Here is a 21,370-nt window from a genome sequence, read left to right as displayed (position 1 = left end):
ACAATTTGTGGTAACGGGCTTGCTGCCAGTATTGATCTGGCCATCACATCTTGGGCACAAGTGGTGATGGTCAGCCTTGTACTCCATGAATATTCATAACAAGTAAAAAATAAATATAAATAAATAAATAAAAGAAGCATGAGATCAACACAATTTTCTATATACCCTGGGAATGTAGACATATATCTCTGATACATCTTACAGTGTTTGAGCAATATTTAAATGTGAATGTCTTTAGATTGACCATACTCCCTGTTTCACCACAATCTGCATTGCTCCTTCCCGCCCGCTTGATCTGCCTGCCTGCCTAGCAGTGTGTGTTTATAAATTCTCTTTCAGACCTTCCTAGATCACATACAACTTCAAATATCTAAGTGTTTAAAATGTGATCCTGTGTTCTTCCATTGAGTGACACTCTGCATTATGCCTTTTTTCTCCTGGACGTAGGCTTTGGAAGACCGGGTATGGGAACTCTTGCAAGAAGCAGACAAGACAGCTGAAGAGAATGAGGATCAGAGTCAGGTGTACGATGCCATGGCCAAGACCCTGGGTGAAGCATGGGCGACCCTGGTCTCCATGCTTGAAAGAAGAAGGGAGCTCCTTAGGTTGACCTCTGAATTTTTTGAAAATGCCTTGGAGGTTTGTGTTTTAAAAAACTTCTTTCTCCACAACAGGAAAAATAAATAGCACTCCTGAAAATGATTTATTTTCACAAATAGACATCTCAATCAGTTAAAAAATGTCAGAATTATCAAGACATATACAGTACACTTAATTTTTGATTGTCAAAAAATAAAATTGTTAATATTTTAAATGTAGGTCTTCAAATAAAAACAAAGTACAACTGATTATAATTAAACAAAATATTATGTAAAAATGGGAACTTTTATTCATAAGTCATTATGACTTATTTCCCTCTTTGGTAGATAGTAATGTGGTTACTAAATCAATTACCCTAATTATAGAATTATCAGGAAATGCTGGTCTAGAGTGTTCTTGTTGGCTAAAAGTTGGAGGATAGAACTTTTTCTGCTGCTTATTTTTTAAAAAACAATTACACAATATTCCATAGAATGTTTGACTTGTAAACATAGCATTTTATAGAGTACTTTCATAAGGCATATAGATGATTTTTCATAGTTTGAGCTCATTAAGATACAAGAGAAGGTAAAGTCCTGGACCTAAGAAGGTCATTTCTCCGTATGATTTTTCTTGAATTCTGTGGTTTTTTTTTTTTTTTTTTTTTTTTTTTTGGGGCTCCGAATTTCAAAGTGTGAAACTTAAAGAACATTATCAAAAGAGGTATATTTGGTGTAAGGCAGTTATTGGAAATTTCACTTTTAACTTCTCTGTCAAGTGGCAGCACATTCATTTTGATGTGAGAATGCTGCTTCATTATGATAAAGCAGTAGTTTTGAAAAATATGACATTTTTAAACTGAAAATTCAGGACTTAAGTCCAAAATAATGAAGGAAAGAAGATTAGTAATAGAACATAAAAATTGAGGTAGACGATCTCATGCATCATGAACTCATTTAAAAGCTAAACAGAGAAGCAAAAACCTTATTGTAACATTCACAGTTTGTTTTTCACAATTTGAATACTGAAGTCCAACTCGCAGTTCATCTTGGGGAAAATTTCCACATACAATCTTCTTTCCTGAAAAGAAACAAGCTGAAGTATATCTACAGAGGCCAAGTTATAGATACCCTTAATTCATTCCATTTTAGTAAGTGNTTTTGGTTTTTTATTAAGTTGGATGAGTTCTTTATAAATTTTGAATATTAGATTTTTATTAGATATCTGATTTGCTAATCGTTTCTCCCATTCTATAGGTTTTCTTTTTACTTCTTTGATAATGTCATTTGATGCACAAAAGTATTAATTCTGATGAAATCCAATTTATCTATTTGTTTCGTTTTGTTTTTCTTGTGTTTCTGATGTCATATCTAAGGAACTGTTGCCAGATTCAAGGTGTTGAAGATTTACCCCTATGTTTTCTCTGAAAGATTTCATAGTTTAAGCTCTTAAATTGATGTCATTGGCCCATTTTGAGTTAATTTTTTATGTGGTATGAGGTAAGGGTTTAACCTTATTCTTTTACATGTGGATATCTAGTTGTTCCAGTACAATTTACTAAAGAGACTTTTCTTTCCACTTTGAATAGTCCTGGCACCATTTTTGAAAATCTATCAGATGTATGGGTATATTTCTGGACTTCCAATTTTACGCCATTTGTCTGCATATCTTTTCTTACGCCATACAATACTGTTTTGATTACTGTTGCTTTGTAGTAAGTTGTGAAATCTGAAAGTGTGATCTTTGAATAGTCCTGGCACCATTGTTGAAAATCTATCAGATGTATGGGTATATTTCTGGACTTCCAATTTTACGCCATTTGTCTGCATATCTTTTCTTATGCCATACAATACTGTTTTGATTACTGTTGCTTTGTAGTAAGTTGTGAAATCTGAAAGTGTGAGCCCTCCAAATTTGGTCTTCTTTTTCAAGATTGTTTTGGCCATTGTGATTTTCTTATAATTTCATATAAACTTGAGGATTAGCTCTTAATTTCTGTAAAAAAAATAATAATAATAAAGAGCTGTTGCCTTTTTTATAGTGATTGCGTTGAATCTTTAGATTACTTTGGGTAGTACTGCCATTTTAACAACATTAAGTCTTCCAATCCATAAACATGGAATGTCTTCTTATTTACTTAGGTCTTCTTTAATTTCTTTCAGCAATGATTTTTAGTTTTCAGTGTACAAGTCTTTCACCTCCTTGGTTAAATTTATTTGTAGGCATTTTTTTCTTCTGTATTCTCTTGTAAATGGAATGGTTTTCTTAATTTTCTTTTCAGATTGTTCATTTCTGGTGTATAGACACAACTGATTTTTGTGTGCTGATCTTGTACCCTATATCTTTGCTAAATTTGTTCATTAGCTTTAGTGTTATTTCTTCTTTAAAATGTTTGGTAGAATTTATAAGTGAAACTATGTGGTCCTGATGCTTTCTTGTTTGGAAGGTTATTAATTATTGACTAAATTTTTAAAATAGATATAGGTCTGTTCAGCTTACCTATTTCTGCTTGTATGAGTTTTGGTGGATTTTGTCTTTCAAGGAATTTGTCCATTTCATCTAAGTTATCAAACTTGTGAGCATACGGTCATTTATAATATCCTTTTTAAAATCCTTTTAATGTCCGAGGAATTATTAGTTATGGCCCCTCTTTCATTTCTAATATTAGTAATTTATTTCTTCTCTTTTTTTTACTTGATTAGTCTGGCTAAATGTTTATCAATGTAATTCATCTTTACTTAGAACCAGGTTTTGGTTTCATTGATTTTCTCTGTTGTCTTCATTTCATTGATTTCTCTTCTAATTTGTATTATTTCTTTTCTTCTGCTTACTTTAGATTTAATTTGTTCTTCTTTCTGTAGTTTCCCTAGGCAGAAACTGAGAGTATTCATTTTAGACCTATCTTCTTTTTATATATAGGTGTTCAATGCTATAAATTTACCTCTACGCACAATTTTGCTGCACCTTACAAATTTTGATAAGTTGTATTTTTATTTTCATTTAGTTCAAAATATTTTAAATTTCTCTTGAGACTTCTTTGACCCGTGTGTTATTTAAAAGTGTATTGTTTAATCTCCAAATATTTTGGTATTTTTCAGCTACCTTTCTGTTATTGATTTCTAGTTTAAGTCCATTATTGTGTGAGAGCATACTTTGTATGATTTTTATTTTTTTTTAATTTGTTAGGATATTTTTTGGCCCTGGATATGGTCTATCTTGGTAAATGTTCCATGTGAGCTAGAGAAGAATGTGTATTCTGCTGTTTTTGGAGGAAGCATTTATAAATGTCAACTAGATCCAGTTGATTGATGGTAATGTTCAATTCATCTATATCCCTAATAATTTTCTGCCTGCTGGATATGTTAACTTCTGATAGAGGAATGTTGAAGTGCCAACTATCACAGTAGGTTTGTTTATTTCTCCTTGTAGTTCTATCAGTTTTTGCATTATGTATTTCGACTCTCTATTGTTCGGCTTATACACATTTAGGATTGTTATTTCTTCTTAGGAATTGACCCCTTTATCATTATGTAATGCTATCTTAATCTATAATATTTCTTACTCTAAAATCTGCTCTTTCAGGAATTAATATAGCTACTTCTGCTTTCTTTAGGTTAATGTTAGCATGGTGTATCTTTTTGCATCCATTTACTTTTTTTCTCCCCAGCTTTATTGAGGTATGATTGACAAATAAAAATTGTACATATTTAAGTTGTACAATGTGATGTTTTTATATATACATACACTATGAAATGATTACCACATGTATGTTGATCAAGCTAATGCACATATCAATCAATTCACATAGTTACCCTCATTCACTTACTTTTAATCTACCTCGGCCTTTATATTAAAAGCAGGTTTTTTGTAGACAATATATGAAGGTACTTCAAAAAGTTCATGGACAAATGGAATTAAAAGATAATATGAATCTTTCCATGAATTCTTTGAAGACCCCCTCATATAGTTGTGTCTTATTTTTCTCATCCACTCAGTCTCTGCTGAACCTAGAAGCTGGGTGGGTAAGGGCAAGTCAAAATACCTCAAAGCTTTCCTACAATTTTTAAGTTGCCCTTTTTTTTTCTTTCAGCATTTGCTTGCTTACTATAAACTTTTGACTGCTTTCCAGAGTTCTGACAAAGTCAATTAAGGAAGTTTTTGCTTGCTGTTTTGATGATTCTGTAGAGGGATGGTCTGTTAGAGCTATATAATCTTGTCATTTTCATTGACATCTGTCAGATGTTTCCATATTTCATTGGCTTTTCAATAAACCAACTTTAAAAAAAGTCAATTCTGATATTTTTCTCTAATTTGCTAATTTCTCAATTAATATTTAATAAATTCATCATCCTTTATTTTATTTTATTATTGCTTTCCTATAGTTTAGACTTGTTGTTTAATTAATTTATTTTTTATTTCTTTAAAAAAGTGTTGTCTAATGCTATGTATTTTACCTGAACATAAAGTTAGCTGTATCTCTTAGATTTTTAAAAATGTATTACCTTCATTATTATTTTTTGTAAGCAGTCAGTAATTGTAGTTTTTATTCTCCATTTGATATAAGAATTATTCTTTAAAGTGTTTTTTTTTTTAATTTTGTAAGTGACTTGCTTTGTTATCTGAGCTTTATGTGATTTATTTCTACTTTTATTACATTGTGGTTGGATTGGTTATATCTACTTGAAATATTTTAGTGCCACAAACGTAAAAGTTCATGAATACCTCATCTTTAATAATGATTACACCATTTATCAATGTAAAATGCTATTACTTAACCTTAGTAATTTTTGTTTTGATTTCTAATTTTCTGGTTTTAATATAGAAAGCTAGTCCTGCTTTCTTTTTGTTTGTCTCTGCCTGGTATAGCTCATCTCTTTATTTTCAAAAGTTATTTCTTTTTAGTTTAGGAATGACTGTAGCAAACACAAATTAGTTGAATTTTGTTGCTTTTTTTTAATTTGCTCTCATAATTTCTGTCTTTTAGTTGAAAAAGTTAACTCATCCTCTTTCTTGTGTTAACTGATATTTTATCATATTCTGTCATGTTTTTTTTGTGTGTGTGTGTGTCCTAATAAATGTGCTCTTATTTCTTTTGTTTTCTTTGTTGTATTTTGCTTTATCACTTTTAGTCCCTTTTTATGCTGATATTTTAGAATTGTTTTATCCTATTTTTAGTCTACTACATTTTTTAAAAATTGTGCCTTTATTTTGTTGCCAACTTCGAAAATGAAACAGAATCTATGGAATCCTCCTCTCCCTGAATGAGACTTTTATGTAAGCACACATTCCCCTTCATCTTCCAAATTTTGTTCAAACAATCTACAGTGTTGGTTATAGATATTCTAACGAAAATGAAACAGAATCTATGGAATCCTCCTCTCCCTGAATGAGACTTTTATGTAAGCACATATTCCCCTTCATCTTCCAAATTTTGTTCAAACAATCTACAGTGTTGGTTATAGATATTCTAATTTTTACATTATGAATATTCTCTTTTAAGAATGTATTTTTAATATTTGTATTAAGCTTCACAGTCATATGAACAATTAATGACCATTATTTAGAATAAACAATAAATTTTACTGGGCTCATTTCTCATAACTTTTTTTCTTGATCACCCTTCTGGATATGTTCCAATTACTTTTCTTGTCTTTTTAGAAATGTGAGATCTAAGGGGAGGGAGACTGGAGATTAATTGGGTGGGGGACACGGGGTATAATCACAATTTGTGGTAACGGGCTTGCTGCCAGTATTGATCTGGCCATCACATCTTGGGCACAAGTGGTGATGGTCAGCCTTGTACTCCATGAATATTCATAACCAGTAAAAAATAAATATAAATAAATAAATAAAAGAAGCATGAGATCAACACAATTTTCTATATACCCTGGGAATGTAGACATATATCTCTGATACATCTTACAGTGTTTGAGCAATATTTAAATGTGAATGTCTTTAGATTGACCATACTCCCTGTTTCACCACAATCTGCGGGAAAATTTCCACATACAATCTTCTTTCCTGAAAAGAAACAAGCTGAAGTATATCTACAGAGGCCAAGTTATAGATACCCTTAATTCATTCCATTTTAGTAAGTGGGATATAGATGTCAATTGCCCTTGAAACTCAGCTCTTTTTTTTTTTTGTCTTTTTCGTGACTGGTAAGGGAATCGCAACCCTTGGCTTGGTGTCGCCCGCACCGTGCTCAGCCAGTGAGTGCACCGGCCATTCCTATATAGGATCCCAACCCGCGGCAGGAGCATCGCTGCGCTCCCAGTGCTGGCTCTCCCGAGTGCGCCACGGGGCCAGCCGAAACTCAGCTCTTTTAAGCACAGTAAATTATCTTTTTTTATAACATTAGGCCCAATATTTGTTTCTCACTGTGTTTAGCTAGTAATTTTCTCCATGATGAGTAAATCACTTCCAAATATTGAATGAAGTAAAAGGAAATACTAAGTCAAACTATAAGTCAACCCAGTATTCTTATTCTTACACTTGAGGAAGTTTTTACTGGATCTAGTGAAAAGACTAATCGTTTCTTGAATTATCCTGCTTCCAATTTTGTGGACCTCTTCATACTAAGCAGAAGGCAAACTCCTACATAATCTTCATGCTCCTTTTGTGTGCCAAAGTAATTATAATTAGTGATAAAAAAAAAAAGATTAACAAGGTCTTTGAAAAGTGTACCCCTGTTGCCACTTATACCCTGTAGAAGCTGCAGAAAGCAGAAATGTGTAACTTTTAGGTGGGGAAAAGAAAACATCCATTAGGTAAAAGTTACCTTTAGGGAAGCTTTTTCTGCCTGAAGCATTGTTTGCTTATTTATTTATTTATTTATTTATTTATTTATTTATTACGTTTTAAATAAGAAGCTGAAATATACTCGTAGATATGAGTTATACAGTGACTCCAAAACTTTTTGTAATGTTCTATAGGGAAAAAACAAATCACCTGTAAGGGGTGTTTTGTTTTGTTTTTTCTCTTTGAACCTTCTCTTCAAAGAATATCTTTAAAACTAGTTATTAGAAATTGAATGAATAAGAGATGTAAATGATGTGTATGTATGATCCCCTTGTTGAACTATTATAAGGGGTGTTTTGTTTTGTTTTTTCTCTTTGAACCTTCTCTTCAAAGAATATCTTTAAAACTAGTTACTAGAAATTGAATGAATAAGAGATGTAAATGATGTGTATGTATGATCCCCTTGTTGAACTATTTGCATGCTGGAGTTCTTTAGAAATACAAAATGACTTCTTATTGGATGGCTGATAATTATTACAGGATGATTTCAGGCTCACAGACTTAACCATCAGGTAGGTAATTCTCTTCTCAAACATTGTGCTACAATTTAGGAATACTGATAAGTGACAGTGGCAGGTGTCCATCAGGTTATTCTAATAGGATGGCAGAAGCCTTCTCTGCATTTCAAAAGAGGACATGCTCATCAGTCTCTTTCTCATCATTCCCATACCATTTATAACTGGATTTTATAAGGCTGTCTTCGAATAATCAAAGTACAGTAGATCTGGGTAATCAAATAGTTATGTAAAAATATTAAAATCATCAAATTCAAATATGATAGTTTGGAAAAAACTTGAAAAAGAGGACAAACACTGTGGTAGGCTTCTGTGTCTTTCACACTGATATTTTTCCTTCATTAGTTTATTCTTAACCTAATCCAAAGGCGAACATATTGATTAAAATGCTCTTATAATAATTACCATTGAATCTTAGTGCTAAAACAAACCAGCTATTTGTCTACCACCATAGATATACTGTAATATGCCAAGTATATTTTGTCCTCTTCTAAAGTTTGTTTCTAAGATTATTTCCCTAAGAATTTTATCGCTTTGAGCATCTATACTTCCTCCATGGAGAAAAACAAAGAGAGAGACCAGTCATTTTTCTCACCTTTTAGGGTGTCAAACTACTATGCATTTTCCTTGAAATAGAGGAAAAAATTTTCATATGTCCTTTTTGCTCTATCTAATCTCATCTTTATTTATATAATAATGAATAAAATTATTGATAAAAATGCAAACAAAATTACAAATTATAGATTCAAAAGCTAAAAGTTTACCTCCACTTACCCATCCTTAATCCCATTCCTTCTCATAAAGGTAGCCACTTTTGGTACAACTATATACATACATTTTTTTCTATGTATAAAAAGTGGGATTAGACTATGTATTATCCTGAAACTTGCATTTTTCACTTCTAAATTCAGTCACAGAGGAAAAATAACTGCACTTCAAATTTCTCTATAAGTGAGCACTTAAGTTAAATTTACTTGTAATTACATAGGTTACTTATTAGCCAGTCTTTTGTTGGTTTCCCTCAGCAAACTTTCTGCTTAGTCTTTGACAGAGTTCCTTAGACTGTTGAAGGTGACTGTATTCATTACATAGAACACAATGATTTTAGTTAAAAAATTTAATAGACATTTGAACAGTAAGCAAGTTGGTTTATTTCAGCATGCATGACGTATTTCCAGGTATGAAAGGAATCCAAAGGAAGGAGAATAAAGTACTTACCATGACACTTTGTAAATTGACTACCTGCAAACACACACCCTCACAGAAACACCCTAAGCCAGCGCACACTCACACGAACACACACATGCATACAACCATACACAGGCCATTAATTCATGAGCAACTTCTACAAATAACTATAGGAGGCACACTGATTTTTATTTGTTTTCAAATGTCTTTCCTCTGTATTTCTGTTGTAGTTTGCTATTAAAATAGACGAAGCTGAAGATTTTCTCCAGAATACTCATGAGGTTGAGAGTGCTGAGTCCCTAAAATCACTTCTTCAGCTTCATGAGCAACATGCTAAAGGCAAGAAATATGTTTATTCCTCACATAAGCTTTTTAAAGGTTTTAAAACGTGTTAATATGAGCATGCTTATGAATGACAGTATATCTTTAAATGTATTTATGTATACCTCAACTTGTTCCAAAAAGCTTAAATAAAGCTTTATTTTTGGTCATCTTCTGAAAGAAAGAACTAGTTGTTAATGATTCTAAGGGAATGGTAGTAGAAGGGCTTCCAGGAGATTCAGTTATTTAGTCTGCTAGATTTTTATCCTTTTATCCTCAGCAGCTAGCATGGTGCCTGGCACATGGTGGATCCTCAAGAAATATTTCTTGGTCAAATAAATAGTGGAATTCAGTGAATGCTCATCCTAAGAGTGAATAAATGAAGGTCAACCTTTAAATAACAGCTCTGGATAAGGGCAATTCCTCTTTCACTATTGCAGTTAAAAAATAAAAAAGTAGTAAATTTTTTCCAAATAAAAATATAAAATACTATACAAAAAGATTTTCAACTCCCTCTGAGCGACTATAAAGATAGTCTGGTGTTAACCAACAATTTGTATGCCAGGCCTTTCCACCAGAATTTAGAGCGGGCTAGGACTGGAGTAGGGAAGGCGTTTGTAGAAGTGTAGCTGTTTACTGTCATCTTTTTCTGTGGAAGTAGGTCAGATAAAAAGACAGGAACAATTGCTTCTTTTCTGCTGAATGTGTCTTCTAATTATTACTGCCTGACGTAACTGGGTATGAGTAGAATGGCTTCCTGAATTCCTCTGTCACAGTTCTAACTTGACTTGTAGTTCCACAAATCTGATTATTCTGGACAGGGCAAAATGTAGTCACGAATAGATTTTGTGTTTATATAACCTTCCAGAAGCCCTTTAGATAATAAATTTATGATTACTTATCAAAACTTTTCCAAACTCAGAGATTAAAAGACTCAATCTTTCCTGTGTAAATTTTTTTATGAGATCTTACCAAACACATATATGTAATTTTAACTAATTACTGTTCTGTAGGACCTATCACTAACAGGGATTATAAACAGCATTAAAAGATTCAGCATTAAAGCAGTGGCTGCCCATTTTTATGCAGCAACAGTAATCTAGCTGGACCTACAGGGAGTGAGCAGAATCACATGAAATTCCTCCTAGGAGATTAGAAGGGGAATCAAGTCCAGGTAACAAATGGATTCTGTGGTCTCAATTCAATCTTCATCCAACCAATATGATCATCACACAGAAGTTTTACCACCAGAAACCTGACAGTGATTGATGCTTTTGTTGAACAGGTTCATTACTGAGGCAATCGAATGAAAGCATTTTCCAGAGGGATTGGGGGGTTGTGGAATGGACTTTTCCATAAATATTTGGAGATGGAGCTGGAAGGGGGAAGTAGCTTTAATGCTGTTTTGTTGTTGCCGCTATTGGCTCCTTCAAACTGATGAGGATTGGTGGCACAGTGAGCCCTTTACATGGGAGCGCTTGCTGCTTTGTTTGGAGGCCTTAGGCTGCACTGCTCCTGCAGCCAGCTATTTTCAGACAGTGAAACCAATGTCATGCTTTTTAGGGGCATGGCCTTCAAGAGTCCATTGGGCCTACTTTTAGTCTGAAGAGATAGATACAAATGCTAGCTGAAGACAGGGAGCAGTTTATTTTGTGATGACAAACTAGACTTCCATCCTGATGGCACATTTATTATATTTTTGTGCCTCTCTATGTGATCCTTGAAGTACAGGGAGTGCAGAAGACTCTGGTCAGGATACCTGGTTTCCAATTCACATGCCCAGTGGTGGCTTCACGGGCTTTGTTTTTGTTAAATGAGATTTGATGGAATTTATTAATCAGCTAACTCAGTGGGATGTGATTAAGATGAGCTGATGTAAAATGCATATTCAAATATGAAAATCTGATTTTTAGTTAAGGGCATCATATCTATTATTTTTTAATTTGAGGAAATAAAATACGTCTATAAGTGCAGCTAGCAGCTCTAGTAGGTTTCTGAGATGCTGATCAGTTGAATAATACAAAACTTGAATGTTAGGATGACAAAGGTTAATAACATAGCTGGAAACACTGTAATTAGCTTACCCTAATATTCACTTTATTTCAGTTAGTTTCACCTGTGCTTTCTCCTTGTTCAGCAATGCTAAGGCTGTGTTGCATGTAAGAAACTTACTCTGTACCATGGCGCAGGTCAGAACCAGGATGAATAGGTTGAAGTGTCCACCTTCTGGGATGTGATAGAATAACTTTTTTCCCTCCTCCACATGACAATCCTTGAAATAGTTGAAGATTAATACCCTCTTCATTCTTCTCTTATTTGGGTTAAACATGCCTAGTTAGTTAAAGTCTTTTCTAGCAAACATGGCTTCCAGACTACTAACCAGCTTGGTTGCCCTCAATTCAACAACATATAATTAAACAATATTTTCTGAACTCACACCTGGTGAGAAACCCAGAGCCTTGTGTCAGGGCAGTAGATGGCCCTTGTCATCAGGAAACCAAGAATTTAGCAGGGCACGTACACCCCTGTCAGGGACCTGCCTCTGAGCTTCCTGTGGGTAACTCTGCTGCAGCACCTAGCACACTGTGTAGTAATAACGTATTTCCTTATCTATCTCCATCACCAGAATGTGAGACCTCGGATAGCAGGGATTAATACATCTCTGAATCTCCAGCACATAGAATAGTGTCCAATCCAAAGTATGTTTATTGAGTGTTAAGGAGAAAATTTATTCTAAGCTCTGAAGGATCATAATTGTACCCTCTAGTTTTCCAAAGGCCTTCTTTTTTTTCTTCTTAGCTTTTCCTTCTTTCTTTCTTTTTTTTAATTAATTTATTGGTTATGCATATTCATGGGGTACAAAGCCAACCTTTACCACCTATGCCCAGGATGTGATGGTCAGATCAATAGACTCCAGATGGGGCCGGCCCGGTGGCGCACTCGGTAGAGTGCGGCACTTGGGAGTGCAGTAGCGCTCCCGCCGAGGGTTCGGATCCCAAATAGAGACCAGTCCGCTCACTGGCTGAGCACGGTGTGGGCGCGACACCAAGGGTTGCAATCCCGTTACTGGTCACGAAAAAAGACAAAAAAGAAAAATAAAAAAATAGAATCAGGATGCCCGTTACCACAAGTTGTGATTATTCCTCATTTGCCCACCCAGTTAATCCTGGACCTCGCTCCCCACCTTGGGAACCCTACGTATGCTCTCTCCGTCTGCAAATCCAATGTACCACTGTGATCTTTCCTTCCTTTCTTCTTTCTCTCTCAGCTCCCACTTATGAGTGAGGACATGTGGTATTTTTCCTTCGGTACCTGGCTTATTTCACTTACCACAATTTTCTCCAAGCTCATCCATGTTGCTGCAAATGGCAGAATTTCATTCATTTTTATGGCAGAGTAGTATTCTGTGGTGTATATATATATCACATTTTCCATATCTAGTTGTCCATCGATGGACATTTAGATTGGTTCCATGTCTTGGCTCTTGTAAATAGAGCGGTGATGAACATGGGAGTACAGGCATCCCTTAGACCTGGTGTTTTCCATTCCTTTGGTTATATATCTAGAAGTGGGACTGCTGGATCATATGGTAGATCTATCTGTAGTTGCTTTTTATAATGGTTGTACTAATTTACAGTCCCACTAACAGTGTAGGAACATTCCCTTCTCTCCACATCTTCACCAGCATTTGTTATTCTGTCTTTTTTATTATAGCCAGTCTAACCAGGGTGAGGTGCTATCTCAGTGAGGTTTTAATTTGCATTTCCCTGATTATTAGTGATGTTGAGCATTTTTCTTAAGTGCTTGTTGGCCATTTGTATGTCTGTTCAGCTCCTTTGCCCATTTTTTAAATTGGGTTATTTGTTTTTTTACTGTATGGTTGCTTGAGTTCCTTGTATACTCTGGATGTATAGTTTTCAAACATTCTCTCCCATTCTGTAGTTAGTCAGTTCATCCCCTATATTTTCCCTTAGTGGTTTTACAGTTACAGGTCTTATACTTAAGTTTTTAATCCTTTTTGAGTTGATTTTGGTGTATGGTGACAGGTGCAGGTCTAGTTTCATTCTTATGCAATGAATATCCAATTTTCCCAGCACCATTTATTGAAGAGGCAGTCACTTCCCCAGTGTAGGTTCTTGTTGCCTTTGTCAAATATAAGTTGGCTGTAAGTCTGTGGGTTGATTCCTGGGTTCCCTATTCTGTTTCACTGGTCTGAGTGTCTATTTTTAGTCGAGTACCATGCTGTTTTGGTTACTATAGATTTGTAGTATAATTTAAAGTCAAGTAGTGTTTTGCCTATGGCTTTATTATTATTATTTTTTTGCTCATGATTGCTTTGGCTTTTCACAGTCTTTTGTTGTTTCATATGAATTTTTTTTTTTTTTTTTTTTTTTTTTTTTTTGTCTTTTTCCGTGTCCGGCAATGGATCGCAACCCTCAGTGTTGCCCCCGCACCGGACTGGGGACCGGCAACGGGATTGCAACCCTCGGCGTTGCTCCCGCGCCTCGCTCAGCCAGTGAGCGGGAACCGGTCTGTACGTGGGATCCGAACCCTTGGGCGGGAGCGCCGCCGCGCTTCCCAAGCGGCGCACTATCCAGTGCGCCACCGGGCCGGCCCCGTTTCATATGAATGTTAAGACTGTTTTTTCTATTTCTGTGAAGAATGTCATTGGTATTTTGATGGGGATTGCATTGAATCTGTAGTTGCTTTGGGTAGTATGGACATTTTCACAATGTTAATTCTTCCAATCTAAGAGCATGGAATATCTTTCCATCTTTTTATGTCTTCTTTAATTTTTTTGAGTAGTGATTTGTAGTTCTCATTGTAGAGATCTTTCACTTCCTTGGTTAAATTGATTACTAAGTATTTTTGTGTGTGTTTGATTGATGTAAATAGGCTTACTTTCTTGATTTCTCTTTATGTTCATTCATTATTGGAGAAAATAAACACAACTGATTTGGGGATGTTAATTTTGTATCCTGCAACCTTACTGAAATTATTAATCAGCTCTAAGAGTTTTTTGATAGAATCTTTAGATTTTTCTATGTATAAGATCATGTCACCTGCAAATAGGGACAGTTTTCCAATCTGGGTGCCCTTTATTTCTTTCTCTTGCCTGATTGCTCTGGCTGGTACCTCCACTACTGTGTTAAATAGAAGTTATGAGAGTGGGCATACTTGTCTTGTTCCTGTTTTTAAGGAAAAGTCTTCAATATTTCCCCATTCGGGATGGTATTAGCAGTGGGCTTGTTGTAGATGGCTTTTGTTGTGTTGAGATACTTTCTTTCTATACCTAATTTGCTGAGAGTCTTTATCATGAAGGATGTTGAATTTTTTCAAATGCTTTTTCTGCATCTCTTGAGATAATTGTATGGTTTTTGTCCTTGATTTTGTTGGTGTGGTGTATCACATTTATTGACTTGTGTATGTTGAACCATCTTTGCATCTCTGGATAAATCCCACTTGATCATGGTGTATACTTTTTTTTTGATGTGTTGCTGTATTCTGATTGCTAGTATTTTATTGAGGGGTTTTGCATCTATGTTCATCAGAGATACTGGTCTGTAGTTTCTTTTTTTGTGGTATCTTTATCTGGTTTTGGTATCAAGGAGATGCTGGCCTCATAGAATTCGTTTGGGAGAATGGCCTCCATTTCAATTTTTCAAATAGTTTGAAGAGAATTGGTATTAAATCTTCTTTAAAGATTTGGTAGTATTCAGCAGTAAAGCCATCCAGTCCTGGCCTTTTCTTTGTTGGGAGACTGCTGAGTACTGCTTCAATCTTGTTGCTTGTTATTGGTTCCAGTAGTTTTCTTAAAATTAACATGATACTTAAGAAAGCTACATTGCAGGAAGAATCATATTATTACTTCTCTTTTCTTAGATGTTGTATATCTTTTAAATACAGCTGGGATATGGATTCATGAGAGCCCATTACACCATTATCTCTACTTTTGTGTATATTTGAAAATGCCCATTGAATAAGTTATATAAAAAATCATCCCACAGAGGAACATTTGGAATATTTAAAAATATATTAGGAAGAAATATCACCCATGATCTCAGTAACCAGGCTGTGACCTTGATATTTTTTAGAAAGTACTCATTGGGAAATGAGTATAAACCCACCTAACTGTGCACATTCCTCATTTGTTTATCTTAAATTTGTTATTTATACTTAATAATTATGACAAACTGTATAGGTATTAGTATAAAATGTACTTTAATACTACTTTTTTAGATACAGTAAAAATTAACCCAAACAATTAAACAATGAAAATTTATTAAATGTCTACTAGCTTCACATCAGAAGTTATTGTGTTAGTAAATAGGTTTTGAATAAGCAGAAATGTACCATCTTTCAAATAAATAAACTGTAGAGATTTTGTATTCTTAAAGATCACAATACAATGGTACTTCCAAAAGTTTATGGAAAAATTCATATTGTCTTTTAATTCTATTTTTTCCTCATGAATTTTTCAAGTACCCTTGTGTATCTAGACAGTTTACCCTTGAGGAAAAATACATCACTTTGTATGATCAACTGATAGAATAAACAGCTAGCAAAATGTAAACAGCAAAAAAGTCAGATGTAAGAAACTGACAGAGACAAAGAGAACTGTCAGAGGGAACTGAGGGAAGTATTTGTCCACTTTAATAACCTTAGTGCTAGCAGGTGACAGACTAATTTCAGACTGGGTACATTTTACAAGCTAACTTTGGCTCAAGAGGCTGTACGCCTGGCGGTACTGTAGTAATGGTTATGCTATTTTGGCAGAAAAGCAGAAACCAAAAACAAGAAAGAGATTGCAAGTGGAAATTTGGCTAATTATAAATATTTTTGTGGAGGGCAGAACAGGTTGGCCTGACTCACTGTCAGTCTGCAATACCCTGAGCACCTGAAGTTGTGCTTTCTTCTCATTTGAAAAGTCTAATGTGTAAGAGCGAGCTATAGAAAGGAAGAGAAGAAATACCATGTGGAAACTCTGCTGCCTGCTCACGCTTCCTGAACGTGCGTGTGTGTAGCTGTTCTTAATATCATAAGAAGCTCTTCAGTACAAAGGGAAAAAAATCTGTCTCCGTAAATATATAAAAGGAAAATCAGTGGTAGTGATTAGTCCATTAAGGCTCTCCAACTAAAGCTCTTCAGTGTGATAGGCAAGGCCTATAACCTGTGTTTATCTTGTTTCTCCAGTTGTTTCTTTCACTTTCTGATAAGGACTTGTTCTAGACAGATAGGTCTTTTTCTGCACCTGCCTCCCTGCCCCCATCTTGTTCATTTTGGCTTCCATTTTTTGTTCAAGAAATTTACTCTCATTTTAATGTTCTCCCTGACTTTTCTTACCCTATTTAAATTCTCCCACCCTTCTGTCCTGCTTCAAGTCTGCAGTGGTGGTGGTGGTTTGTTTCTTTGCATGGTGGACTCCCAATCAAATTGTCCAGGGCACATAATCTCCCCTCGTCACTCTGAGCAGATACTACTACTCAATATTTTATTGGACAGATCTAGGTCATATGGTATAAACTACTTCAAATTCTTTCCTTTTCATCTCAAAATGTCGCTATACAGGATATTCGCTTATCTCAATATCTCTTCCTGCTCTCATAAAAAGGTATCAATTGAAAGAGACAACTGGCCCAACGACCTCAGCCCAGTCGTTGCTGTGTAGTTAACAGCCAGAAGTTAGAATGGAGAGTGTCACCACACAGTGGAAAGAACACTGAGCTTCCAACTATAGACCTGGATTTAGTACTTGCTCAGTCCATTTTTAGTCATGTAATGCCTGGTACTGACCCTCTGGATGTTCTTCACAGTTCTCCCCATCCTAAAAATGAGAAGCAGCATGCTCAACCCTGCTGTTCTCTTGAGATACTACCCTGGCATTTTCCTTTCTTCTAACAGCAAATGTCTCAAAGATTGTCCTGCCTTGTTGCCTTTACTTCACCATTACCTTCCCGCTTCTCCATTTGGCAACGTGGCTTCTGTTTCCATCACTTCATCACACAATCCTAAGTCTTCCCAACTTCTCCTCTTTTTTACATCTCTAGAGGACTGCTGATCTTTCATGTCTATAATTCTCCTAACTCTCCCCCTTCTTTTAATACATTTGCTCTCACTCAAGCATTCTACAAAAATTATTAAACATCTCCCCTGTGCCAGTCACTATACTAAGTGCTGGGGTTGCAGTAATGGTCCTTATCCTCATATTGCATGAGAGCCTAGTGGCAAAGACAGGTATTAATCAAATAATCCCACAAATAAATGTAAAATTATAGCCACAGTAACAGCTGTGACTGAGAAGAACATTGTGCAATGAAAACACTTGACAGGAGAATTTAGTTCAGTCTGGTTTGTCCTTTGAGAAATTGACGATTGGCTGACACCTGAAGTATGAGTAGGAGGAAGATGGAGAAGAGGGAGGTTGAGGAGAATGATGCTGCTGGCAAAGGAAACAGTTGAAAGTTCAGGGGCAGGAGGGAGTGTAGCATGTGTATGGAATTAAAAGAAGGTGGGGATGAAAGGTAGAGAGATTGAGACAATCTAAAAAGGAAAATAGAGACTAGACCATGCCAAACCTGGTAATTCAGATTAAGGGGTCTGTTGTTAATTTTAAGGCAATAGGAAGCCATTGTTTTAAGTGTGTGTACGTGTGTGTGTGCGTGTCATGGTATGTTTAGAAAAGATCTCTGTGGCTAACGTGTGGAGAATGGATGAATGGATTGGACAGGGGGTGCAACTAAGAGAAGACTGCACAAGTCCAGGCAACAGATGATGCTTTCTGTAGTGTGGCTGGAGAGAGGACAGAAGAGGGAGCTAGAGGCTAAAATGGACAGTTCTTGATGATGGCAGGATGAAGGAGAAGATGTATCATGAATGACTCCTGGTTTCCACTCTTGGCTTGGGGAGAGTGGAGAATTCCCCAGCTGTTCCTCCAGTGTAGATGCTCCTCGATGTTCTGTTCTCAACTCCTTCCCCTTCTACACTTTCTCCCTTGGTGGTTCTTCAGTTTTCAGGCTTAAAATCCTAATTATTCAGTGCTCCAGAGATAACAATCTGGTGGACCATTTGGTGGATAAATATGCTTTGTTTATGCTGTGGTATTTTTTGGATTAACAGAATACAAATTACAGAACATTTAAAAATCAGAAGCTTTCACATAAAAATCTGTATATGAATCTGTATATGAAACACTTTAAACAGTTGGAAGCTCCATCAGCACTAGACCCATATTCCCCTGTGTCAACATGAGGTCAGGACTAAGTGACAGCTGACCCTGTTAGACCGAGCAAGAATTTTCCACTTTACCATTGTCCCTGACATTTGGGCACCTGGCCACCACATTTATTTTTTTCTTTGCCCACTACAGGCACCAGCCTTTAAACCTCCAATTGAGTCCAATCACATCAGACCATAGAACACTCCAGAAAGATCAGTCACCTTAGTCAGTTTCACACTACTAAGAACAGACTGAAGTAGTGTCAAAATCCCACGACCTTTCTATTCCTTCTGCTTAATTATGCTATTACTGCACTTCAGTATCCTGTCAGTTAGCGCTGTAGCAATTGTTAGGCCAAGGTGTTTGACCAGTTGTCTCTTTCAAATATTGTGGGCAGTTTAGGTTTGCATGCTCAAATTTCTTGCAGTACAGTGTATTATTTATTAATATAAAAGTTACATATATTTTAAATTATATTATGAGTCCAAATATTACTACCTAAAAGCTTGCTGATATCACTGCTCTTTTTTCTAATTTTCTTTTAGAACTCCTAGAACGATCTCTAGCCCTTTTAAACAAAAGTCAACAACTCACTGACTTCATAGAAAAATTCAAGTGTGATGCACCTAATGTGAGTCCTGAGTTGATTCAGGGAGCTCAGAGCAGCTGTCTGAAGATTGACAGCCTTCTTGAGGTTCTGCAGGACAGGAGACGGCAACTAGACAAGTACCTGAAGCAACAGTGGCAAGAACTGGATCAGGTTCTGCAGATATGTCAGTGGGACCAACAAGAAAACCAGGTAACCCAGAGGGGCACTGGAGGATGTCTTGGTGTTAACTGATTGGTTATTACGTGAATTAGCCATGTCCTGGGACAGGTTCCCGGTTATCATGGTCACATCCTTTGGTTTATGGTTCAAAAGTCTTTCATCCAAACTATCATGTTGTTCTCCCAAGCAGATAATAAAAACAAAGATTTTTATTATAATATTGATTTTATAAAAGAAAGAACACCCGTGGGTAGTTTTGAATATGACTGTGTTCTATTGTTGGATTCTCTTTCTCACTTCCTTCCAGGTCACTACTTTTGGGCACGTTTCTTTGACATTTTGAAATGTTAATTGCAGTTTTCTTAGAAGTTGGAGAGGCATGATGGTGCTGAATTTACTAGATTGCTGCTAATTTCAGTGAAAAATTCCATCAGCCCAAAGTAGAGATAACGTTTTCAGAAGACTGGACTGGTGCTGGTGAAGAAATGTAACGTTGGACTATGGCTGAATGCTCAGGGTTAGAGGGCTGTGGGGGTTGTTGAGTTTGCAGGCTCATTAGAGCTCATTACCTGAACTGCAGGCTCTGCTCTGATCAGTGGTCAACATGTTGCCATACGTTCTTTCCATCCCAGTCACTTGTGGTTAAGAGTGGACAGAACTCTTCGCAACTTCCAACTCCAATAGGAGTGATATTTATTGCAACATTTCTGATTGCCCCAATCCCATGTTCAAATCTGTACAGATTAACTGGAAGGAATTTTTAGAGAGAAATGATGTGGATGGAGGGCTGGGAGTCTCCTGCTCTCGATGCACAGGAAAGGGGTCTTTTCACAGGTTTTACATTATGGCTCTGATCCAAATTGGAGAGAGAGACATACATCCGGGAGCAAATATGAGTCCAGGAGAAACTGGTTTTTATTTAAAGCTGGAAAAATAAGGACTTAAATGAAGATCAACCTTTTAACTAATGCTTTTTGAGCACCTACTGTATATCAGATCTTATTATAAGTGCTGGGGACACACTAGACACAAGACAAATATCCTTTCTTCTAGAAATTTTGCTCTGATGCAGTGTTTCTCAGCCTTGGCACTACTGACATTTGTGCTAGGTAATTCCTTGTTATGGGGGCTGTGTTACACTGTAGGATATTGAGCAGCTTCCCTGGCCTCTACCAACCAGCTGCCCATTGTGACAACCAAAAATGTCTCTGGAAATTGCCAGATGTCCCACAGGGGGCAAAATTATCCACAGTTGAGAACCACTGTTTTAATATGATGAGAAGGACATATAATAAATTAATGAAAATAAGTGCTATAAAGAAAATCAAATAGAGCAATGAATCTTGACACATGTTGTTCTAAGTAACAGAGAAAGGCTTTCTAAAGGAAAAATGAGTTTAGTTGGAAATATAACATTGCATGGGAATACACATGCCATACTAAACTATGTGCATATTAAGGGAGGTAAAGGAAGACAGGAATTTTAAAGAAAAAGTGATGGAGGATTACATAAATATTCTGGGATAGTTATCCTTGGCTACAAGGATTAATAACAAGGGTGATACCAGTCTGAGGTTGGACAGACAGTTGCTGGGCAGATGTCCTCGCAGAAGTATGGTCGCAATGGCCTCTGTGTACGGTTGTAGATTTTCAGAGTCCTTTGTGATAATTTCTGTTATGTGGCACTTGTGCCTGACAGGCCTCCCTTCATGGCCTTCCCGAGATCTATTTGTCAAGCAATTTTTAACACATAGGACTCCGTTTCCATTCAAACAACGTTTACAGATGAAGGCCAATTTTATTATTTATTTTGAGTTCCCAGGGTGTGATGAAATAAAAGTCGCTTTTATAATCTTAGCCATATTTGTTCAATGGGCACTCAATTGACAGTTTAAGACAAAAAGACAGCAGTATTTTTTCCTGCTTGTGACTTAATAATGCTCATTTGTTAAAAATGTAGAGATGGCTCTTCATGCAGAT

The 21,370-nt window shown here is 35.9% G+C and overlaps 1 protein-coding gene across 1 annotated transcript in view; it reads left to right on the top strand.

Annotated features, from left to right (window-relative positions):
• The window catches only part of CCDC141 (coiled-coil domain containing 141), a 187,336-nt gene that overhangs the window by 48,705 nt on the left and 117,261 nt on the right, over window positions 1–21,370 (top strand). Inside the window, exons 3-5 of the mRNA XM_008567053.1 lie at window positions 448–639; window positions 9,314–9,422; window positions 19,167–19,420. Of these exons, the coding sequence (XP_008565275.1) occupies window positions 448–639; window positions 9,314–9,422; window positions 19,167–19,420 (555 nt within the window). The remainder of the gene's footprint in view (window positions 1–447; window positions 640–9,313; window positions 9,423–19,166; window positions 19,421–21,370) is intronic.

Source organism: Galeopterus variegatus, unplaced genomic scaffold (genome assembly GCF_000696425.1).
Source record: "Galeopterus variegatus unplaced genomic scaffold, G_variegatus-3.0.2 Scaffold287, whole genome shotgun sequence".
Lineage (NCBI taxonomy): Eukaryota > Metazoa > Chordata > Mammalia > Dermoptera > Cynocephalidae > Galeopterus > Galeopterus variegatus.
The sequence above is the reverse complement of the archived record's forward strand: the minus strand, read 5'-3'. Positions and strand labels throughout refer to the sequence as shown.